The sequence below is a fragment of the Monodelphis domestica genome, chromosome 7, assembly GCF_027887165.1.
Source record: "Monodelphis domestica isolate mMonDom1 chromosome 7, mMonDom1.pri, whole genome shotgun sequence".
In the NCBI taxonomy this organism is placed as follows: Eukaryota; Metazoa; Chordata; class Mammalia; order Didelphimorphia; family Didelphidae; genus Monodelphis; species Monodelphis domestica.
Window position 1 is genome coordinate 7,829,553 of NC_077233.1, and position 10,043 is coordinate 7,839,595.

A 10,043-nucleotide genomic window follows, 5' to 3' on the forward strand; every position below is an offset into this window, starting at 1 on the left:
CCTTAGTGGATAGCAGAGGAGTGTTTTAATCTTTCCCCATTGGGCCTTCTTGAAGGAAGTCTACCCACCCTTTGGTTTCTCTCTCTTTTATCTCTTTTGCTGGCTCTTGGCCTGTGTTCAGTGTGGGCCCCTGGACCACAGCACCTGCATCTCTGCCCACCCCCAGCCCAAAAGGAAGTGCCTCTAAAAAAGCAGAGTTGGGAGTGGCCTTTCTGCTCTTTGGTCCCAACCTTCAAGGCTCCTCCCATCCCAATCACAATATAATAAAACCAGTGACCAATGGAGGGAGAGTCCTTGGAGCAAGTTTAGAACCAGGACCCAGAAGAAAGGGTCAAGGGAGAATCTCTCTGGTGTCTTGCAGCTAGGAGCATGGGGGGAACCCTTCTCTTGCTTTTGCTTTCCCAACTTCCTGGTAATTCTGCTGTGGCATTGGAGATGGGGTTTGGATGATGACCCATTGGTTGACTGGGGTTGGGTGATGACCCATGGCTTCTTCCTCCTCTTCTCTCCTGATGGTTTAATTCTCATTGCAGCTCACCTGTCCTGTGCCCACATGAAGCAGGAGGTCTCTGTCACAGGCATTCAGGGGAGCTCAGCTCCAATCTCCTGTCAGGTCTCTAATGCTGCTTCCAGCTGGATACACTGGTACCGGTTTCAGGATGGGAAGCCCCCCCAGCGCCTTCTCTACTTGTCCCGGGAATCAGGCGAGCTGCGTTTTGATGAGGGCTTTGGCAGTAATAAATTCCATGCTTTTAAGGATCAGTTTAATGGTGAGAAGTTTATCTTGTTAATCAAAAAGCTGGAAGTGAGAGACAGTGGCATGTATTACTGCGCTATCTGGGACGACCACGGTGCACCAGGATGCATCTCCTCCCTACACAAAAGGCCCTGCTGGCAGCAACTTGGAGCAGCTGGTGCTGAACAAAGCAGGGAAAGCTTCTGCTTCAACCCTACCCTGTCCTTACTCTCCTCAGCCTGTGCAGGACCTCAGCCAATCTTCCCTCCATGGATGGAGAAAGTCCTTCCTCGAGCCCAACATACCCCACCACCCTCCTCTCATCTAAACCCTTGAGAAAATTCATTGAGGGTGTACAAGTCCATCCTAAATTTCCCCGAAGCTAACTGAACACCAAGTGTTTATGCTTGGACAACTCTCTAAGGTAAGGTTAAAGGTCACAATGTAATAAGAAGATTGGCCAGTGGAGGGAGAGTCCTTGGAGCAAGCTTGGATTTGCCCCCTCTCATGGATTACATGAGGAATGCCAAAGGAGCTAAATTCTGAAGCGAGCTTACACACCAAAAGATGGATACAGTCTTCCCTTGGCTCCTTTGTCTGTTTACTTCCTGACTTTGATGGACCCAAGAACTCCTTAGAGCTGCAAAGTGGGAGAGGAGCTGTGGATGTCCTGATTCCCACCCTCTTGCCACGTGTCCTTGAACACACGGCACCTCTTTTTGTATGTGTTTCTTCTTTCCTGGTCTTAGACAATTGAATATTCCAAGAAGGGAGTACCCAAGTGACTGGTGAGACTGGAAGAGCCATCAAAGCCATCAAGAGTGACTGAAGCCAGGAACAACATTATCCACTTCCAGGGAGAAGTCAGCCTGGTGGCGGATTGGCCTATCAGCTGAAATGCCACAACCTGGAAACAACCAGCCCAGTGGATCCAGGGAGCAGCTACTCCTTCACTAGTGCCTCCCTTCAAACTGAGGGGAGGCCCCTCCATTGGGGAATGGCTGACCAAATTGTGGCATATGATGGTGATGGAATACTAATGTGCTGTAGGAAGTGAAATACTGTGGAATGATGAAATGTGACAGACTTTACTGCTAACAGCAATGCAGGGATCCAGGATGGATTGTGAGGGACTCACGAAAAAGGATGCTCTCCATGTCTAGAGAAGCAACTGTTGGAGTAAGAATGCAGATGGAAGCATATGATTTATTGCTTGTTTCTTTGGGGGTATGTTTGGGGGTTTTGGCTTTCATCTGATGACTCTCTTACAAAAATGAATAAACCAGAAGTAGGTTTTGTGTGATAATGTATGTATAACTCAGAGGAGTTGCTTGTCAGCTCTGGGAGATGGGAGGGAAGAGGGAAGGGAGACAGCATGAATCATGCAACCTATATGTAAATGTGTTACTGGAATAAAATAAAGATAAAAAAAAAGTCTCCTTTCAAAGTAAACTTGCTGAGGGTCCTCTAAGAGTCACAACAGCCTGAAGGTGGCCTAACTGTACCAGATCTCAAACTTTATTATAAACTGGCAACCCTCAAAACAATCTGGTACTGGTTAAGAAAAAGAGTTTTACTGGTTTTCTAGATGGATAACTCTGAAGCAGGTGGCATCATGGGAAATCGAGAGATGGAGAATAAGGGAATCCGGTTGGGTTGCCTGAGGAACACTCCCAGGTGTCTGACAAATCCAGCGACTGGCTTTGGGGAAGCTGGAGAGGAGATGCACCCAGTCCTTTATCGATGACTACATCATTTAGCCTGTGGACGTGGACACTCATTCCATCCCCAAATTAAGCCCACCCATACAGTCAAACTTGGAATGGAGATGGTACAGGGTGGGGGCTGGTGCATTATACAAGGTGAGGCCAGAATCGAGCCCTGGAAAGTCAGCAGAGTTGGGAAATCACAGCAAAGTCAGCAGGAATAAGAGCAAAAGAAAACTGGCATAATTGCTGCTGTCTTCAGAGTACCTGGAGCTGGTGGAGATGGAAGGAGAAATCTGCAAATGGCCGAATTGGAAGGGATATTGGAGAGCATCCCTTCCAAGTGCCTCATTTTCCTCCTGAGGACACAGAATAAAGAGCACAAACTCACAGTTCTGTTGCGCTTTCCAGTTTCCGAAGCCTCCCCAAACCCTAGTTCCCTTCCCTGGTCGCCTCTCCTCCTGCCAGGTGTCTGGAGTAAGTCAAGATCTCATCACCTTCAATGGGATTGTTGCAATGACTCCCAATTGGTTTCTCTGCTAGCAAGTCTTTCCTTTTCCAATCCATCTATACAAAAATAAAAGCCATTTTCTTCAACATTTCTGATTTCACACCTTCCCCCCAAGAAGATGCAGTGGCTTCTTCTTGTCTCCTGGACAAAATACAACCCTTTCAGCTTGCTATTTAATGCCCTCCACACACTGGCTCCCTCTCACTTTTCCAGGTTTTCTATGACTCCACTCCATACATTCATGGTCCAGTCTAATTGGTCCCCTTGCTTTACCCCTCAACTCCTCATTGCCTCTCCCATCTCCATGCCTCTGTGCAAACTGTGCCCCAGACCTGTCATGCCATCTTTCCTCATGATTACCTCAGTAGCCTTGCCTTCTCCCCCCAAGCTTGGCTGAGGTGCTACCTCTGAGGACAACTTTTCCTTGATCCCCCTAATTCTTAATGGTCTCCCATTCCTCAGATTCCCCATGTGTGCACATCTGTGTATTTGATGCTTTCTTTCCCCTCAGGAGCATGCAAACCCCCTCAGGGCAGGGACTGGCTCTTTAACTTCCAAGCCCCAGGCCAAGTCCCTGTGCCAGGCACAGAGGAATCACCTAATAAAGATCCATTGAATCCCAGGAAGCAGACCAAGGGATTTCAAAGGTCCTTCCCCAAGAGAACAGCAGGGACTGACTGCTGAGTCATAGTCCATTCAGAACAAAACTGAGGTAGACAATGAGAGACCCAAGCATCTTCTACCTTCAGCTTACAGGCCACTGCTTAAAGGACAGTGAAGCAGTGTGCCGAGTGGGAAAAGCACTAGGGGTGAAGTTAGAAGGCCTGAGTTCAAAACTCAGAGCTGCCATTTACTAGAGAGGCACCATGAGTCCCGGCTTGAAATCAGAGCCTGAATTCAAATTCTTCCAGGGATACTTGAGGTATTCTAGGACCTTGGATGATGTATTTCACTAGTCCAGCCTCCATTTCCTCATTTATATGATTAGTGGGTGGGACCTTCTGGCCTTCGGGGGCCCTTCTAGCTACTCCAGATCTCTCATACTAAAAGCATTACACTAAGCAATCTGACAAGCATTCGGTAAGCCCACACTATAGTTAAAGCCTCATGCTGAGCACTACCTTCCCCATCAATCAGTTGTCTCTGCTCAAGCTGGAGCTAAGTTTTAGCCTGATTTTTCCTTGTGTCATCTGCTATCCCTCTCATAAGGTGGGCACCTGCCACCTTAGCTGATTTGTCTTTTTTTTTTCAGATTGTTTTGTGTTTGGGAGTTTTTCCAGAAAGGAGATTATTGTGAATTATGTCCTGTTTGTCTGAAGGTTTAAATTAAAAGCTCCTATCACCTTGTAGTATATTTGTTTTTGTACATGTCATATTCCTTCACCCTCAGGAGGAAAAAAAGCACTGTGAGGCTTATAGACTTGTCTTTCAGTCCTCAACTTGTTGCTTTCTAGTCAGTGTTACCATAAGCACGTCCTTAAACATATTTAATACTCAATTTTCTAATCTGTGAAATGGGGATGATACCTGCCCAGACTGTTACAGGGATATCTTAAAGACCTGGACTGTTCAATAAGTGATGCTAAATGTCCCTGCAGATGATGGATGAGGCTGAGCGTTCATCAGGGGGACTCTGACCCTGCACCAGTCTGGCAAGGCTGTGGTCAGGCTCAGATGACACAATGTCCCAGCAGAACTTGGGGAAACAATGCTATATTGTAAGAGAGGCCTGACCACATGGTGGGGGAGGACTAAATGTATAGACATGACTTGTGGGTGGCAAGCAGAGATGTGATCTGAAGCCTCCTCTCTGCAAGAACTGGGCTGGAGACATCAGCACACCAGACAGGAAGGTCCCACTGAGTCAGGAAGGCACAGGAGCATCTGTCTCTAGGAAGGGCATTGGGCTAGAATTCTCTGTCTCTGCTGCACCTCAAATATGTCTGGTCTAGGTGTCTGTGGTCAAGAAAGAGAAGTCAGAGCTCAGAAGGAAAACTACTTAGACCTACTGGCTGCGGCACCAATGGAAGCAATCCCTTCTGCAGAGACGAGGCATTTGGTCCAACAGTCAGGAGTAACAAAGCCACCTTATGTGCTTGTCCTTGTTGAGTCATTTCAATCATGTCCAATTCTTCATGACCCCTTTTGAGTTTTCTTGTCAAAGATACTGGAGTGGTTGGCCATTTCCCTACTCAAATCATTTTGCAGATGAGGAAACTGACACTGACAGGGCAAACTGAGGCTCAGAAAGTTGAATGACTTGTCCATAGCTAATATGAAACAGAATTTGTTGAGAAGTTCAATCCTCTACCCATTGTGCCACTAGAGAGTGTATTAAGAGAGTCTTTAACTTGCACTCATTTTTTAAAAACACTTTTCACCCCTTGGTTATTCCAAGTATTCCTCCTACAACCTGTGCCAGAGATCCATCCCCTACTCCCATGTTGGGGAAGACATGGTACATGTGCCCCAAAATCTTTGGTAATTCCAGCCTCCCCCCCCCCCATACACACACACACACCTTTCTTTATTCACTATCATTCTCTTTCTGACTCTCTCCCTTCTACTCATGCTTTCCTTTGGGGCTGGATCTCAAAGTGTCTTAGCCTCCTTTCAAAGGGAGACATTTACAGTTGAGCAGACTGTCTCTACCCTCAGTGGCTTTTGGGTGGTCAGAACATTCAGGTGGCCCACAGTGGATGCCTTTCCCTGAGGCTTAGAGGAGGGCTCTACTTTCTCTTTGGCCCCATCCCCCCCCCCCCCCGCACCCCCACTCACATAGAGAACTTTGTCCCAGCTTACTTATTACTCCCATCCTTCCTTCAGACTCAGAGCACTGGGGGTAGGGGGTGGGGAGTGGAGAGCCAGGTGGAAAATGGCCCCAAACAGACTTTGGTACTTTGTGGCAGGGGGTGACTGGGAGAGAACTGAGTCCCCTGGAGGGGGGCATCTAACCCCTCTCTATGGGAATCTGGTATCCACCATTTGTCTGCGGGAGGCCCTGGGGCAGGATGCCTCAGGAGGAAGGACTTCACCCACACATCCTTCCCTCCTGCTAATTGGGATTACTCTGAGTTCATTCTGTCTGTATACTATATGATTCAGTGGATAGCAGTCAGTGTGAGGAAGACCCCAGTTCAAGGCTCACCTCTGCCACATAGTGCTGGATGATCTTGGACAAGTCACTTCCCTTCTCAGTACTGCAGGTAACCTTCTAAGCGGCAGATCAGGGGCTGATGAACATTCATAGAAGAAATTCCACACTGGAAGTTCCCTTCCACAGACACTACAGGTCGGGCACCCGTGGGTGCAGAATAAGTGCTTGTTGAAAGGCTGTTAATCTGCTGGGTTCCAGAGATCCAAAGACTAGAGGACTTCCGGTTAAGATGGCGGCTTAGAGAAAGCTAAAGCTCAGATCTCCGGAAAACCCTTCCCGACCAATCTCAAACGATAAGCTCCTAAGGCGCCGAAATTCAAAACGATCAACAGCACAGACCCTGGGAACCCTCCTCCTGGACCTGGACCCGGTTCAAAAGGTACGGCTCCCCTTAAAAGCCAGAACCCGAGATCCCTCGGACCTCAGGGGTAGGAGCGCAGAGTCCAAGGCTCCCGGAAGCGGCAGCCGCGCCGGGCTCAGAGAGCAGGGTCTGAGGAACAACAACCCTCAGGGTCTTCTACCCAAGTCCCAGTCCGGGTGAAAGTTACTGCCTGGGGCCTCCGCTGCAAAGAGCCTGTCGGTCCGGGTGAAAGTTACTGCCTGGGGCCTCCGCTGCAGAGAGCTGGTCAAAACAACAGCAACCCTCAGGGCGGGCAAGACAGCCTCACGGGCTGGATCCTGCTATCCAAGTCTCAGTGAAAGTCCTTGCCCTAGAGCTTGGGTTAGCTGCAGCCCATCCCCCCGCAGGCCGACGAAACAGCCTCACGGCCAGCGATTCTGAAGGCAACTTCCGGAAAGCGAGCCGGGGGGAGAGTGTGACCTCGTGGTCCGACCCTTCCATTCCAGTTCCAGTGAGGCATATTCAGTTTAACCCAGGGAAAGCCCATAGAACTATCTGCCCAGGACTGCCTCTGAACACCAGAAAGAGACAAGAAAAACTAATCCTCCACATTCAGAGATGACAAACTCCACAGAACCACAGAAGCCCCAAAATACCAAGAAAAATAAGAAGAAAGGGGCGACTTTGGACACATTCTATGGAGCCAAAATACAAAATACAGAGCAGACAGAAGATAATATAAAAGAAAATGCTCCAAAACCTTCCAAAGGAAATGGAAATTCTCCACAAACCTATGAAGAATTTGAATCAGAAATGACCAAAAAGATGGAAGCCTTCTGGGAGGAAAAGTTGGAAATAATGCAAAAGAAATTCACGCATCTACAAAACCAGTTTGACCAAACTGTAAAAGAAAACCAGGCTTTAAAGGCCAGAATCAGGCAGCTGGAAGACAACGATCGTGTAAAAGAGCAAGAATCAATAAAGCAAAGCCAAAATACCAAGAAATTAGAAGAGAACATAAAATATCTCACCGACAAGGTGATAGATCTGGAAAATAGGGGGAGAAGGGATAATTTAAGAATAATTGGACTCCCAGATAAGCCAGAAATAAACACCAAACTGGACATGGTGATACAAGATATAATCAAAGAAAATTGCCCAGAGATTCTAGAACAAGGGGGCAATACAGCCACTGACAGAGCTCACAGAACACCTTCTACACTAAACCCCCAAAAGACAACTCCCAGGAATGTAATTGCCAAATTCCAAAGCTATCAAACAAAAGAAAAAATCCTACAGGAAGCCAGAAAAAGACAATTTAGATATAAAGGAATGCCAATCAGGGTCACCCAAGACCTTGCAAGTTCTACTCTGAATGATCGTAAGGCATGGAACATGATCTTCAGAAAGGCAAGAGAGCTGGGTCTCCAACCAAGAATCAGCTACCCAGCAAAACTGACTATATACTTCCAAGGGAAAGTATGGGCATTCAACAAAATAGAAGACTTCCAACTCTTTGCAAAGAAAAGACCAGAGCTCTGTGGAAAGTTTGATACCGAAAATCAAAGAGCAAGGAATACCTGAAAAGGTAAATATTAAGGAAAGGGGAAAATGTTATCTTCTTCTTTTACTCAAACTCTCTTCTATAAGGACTACATTTATATCAACCTATGTATACTAACATGTGGGGAAAATGTAATGTATAAATAGGGGGTAAAGAAAGACCAAATAGAATAATCATTCTCACACAAAGATTCACATGGGAAGGGGAGGGGAAGAAAACTCCTATAAGAAGGAGAGGAAGAGAGGGGGGGGGTTACTTAAACCTCAATCTCAGGGAAATCAGCTCTGAGAGGGAAAAACCTCCAGATCCATTGGGATCTTGAATTCTATCTTACCCAACAAGGGTAAGGAGAAGGGAAAACCAAGGGGGGGAGGGGGAGAGGGAGAACAAAAAGGGAGGGTAAGAGAGGGGGGAGGGGGAGGGAACAAAAAGGGAGGGACTAAAAAGGGAAACATCAAGGGAGGGGACAAGGGGGACTGTTTCAAAGTAAATCACTGGACTAAAAGGTAGAGAGGAAGAAGAAAAGGTTAGAATTAGGGAAGGCAATCAAAATGCCAGGGAGTCCACAAATGACAATCATAACTTTGAATGTGAATGGGATGAACTCACCCATAAAACGTAGACGAATAGCAGAATGGATTAGAATCCAAAACCCTACCATATGTTGTCTTCAAGAAACACACATGAGGCGGGTTGACACCCACAAGGTCAGAATTAAAGGATGGAGTAAGACCTTCTGGGCTTCAACTGATAGAAAGAAGGCAGGAGTGGTAATCATGATATCTGATAAAGCCAATGCAAAAATAGACCTGATCAAAAGGGATAGGGAAGGTAATTATATTTTGTTAAAAGGGACTATAGACAATGAGGAAATATCATTAATCAATATGTATGCACCAAATAATATAGCACCCAAATTTCTAATGGAGAAACTAGGAGAATTGAAGGAAGAAATAGACAATAAAACCATACTAGTGGGAGACTTAAACCAACCATTATCAAATTTAGATAAATCAAATCAAAAAATAAATAAGAAAGAGGTAAAAGAAGTGAATGAAATCTTAGAAAAATTAGAATTAATAGACATATGGAGAAAAATAAATAGGGATAAAAAGGAATACACCTTCTTCTCAGCACCACATGGCACATTCACAAAAATTGACCATACATTAGGTCACAGAAACATAGCACACAAATGCAGAAAAGCAGAAATAATGAATGCAGCCTTCTCAGATCACAAGGCAATAAAAATAATGATTAGTAATGGTACATGGAAAACCAAATCTAAAACCAATTGGAAATTAAACAATATGATACTCCAAAACCGTTTAGTTAAAGAGGAAATCATAGAAACAATTAATAATTTCATCGAGGAAAATGACAATGGCGAAACATCCTTCCAAACCTTTTGGGATGCAGCCAAAGCGGTAATCAGAGGTAAATTCATATCCCTGAATGCTTATATTAACAAACAAGGGAGAGCAGAGATCAATCAATTGGAAATGCAAATGAAAAAACTGGAAAGCGATCAAATTAAAAACCCCCAGCAGAAAACCAAATTAGAAATCCTAAAAATTAAGGGAGAAATTAATAAAATCGAAAGTGATAGAACTATTGATTTAATAAATGAGACAAGAAGCTGGTACTTTGAAAAAACAAACAAAATAGACAAGGTACTGGTCAATCTAGTTAAAAAAAGGAAGGAAGAAAAGCAAATTCACAGCATTAAAGATGAAAAGGGGGACAGCACCTCCAATGAGGAGGAAATTAAGGCAATCATTAGAAATTACTTTGCCCAATTATATGGCAATAAATACACCAATTTAGGAGAAATGGATGAATATATACAAAAATACAAACTGCCTAGACTAACAGAAGAGGAAATAGAATTCCTAAATAATCCCATATCAGAAATTGAAATCCAACAAGCCATCAAAGAACTTCCTAAGAAAAAGTCCCCAGGGCCTGATGGATTCACCTGTGAATTCTATCAAACATTCAGAGAACAGTTAATCCCAATACTATACAA

General features: G+C 45.2%; 1 gene segment (V, D, J or C); it reads left to right on the forward strand.

Moving 5' to 3' along the window:
- The first annotated feature begins 280 nt into the window (after positions 1-280).
- LOC103103840 (T cell receptor gamma variable 8-like) lies at positions 281-1,072 on the forward strand. The segment is given in 2 exon segments: positions 281-412; positions 534-1,072. Coding segments are annotated over 2 exon segments (582 nt in total).
- Positions 1,073-10,043: the final 8,971 nt, after the last annotated feature.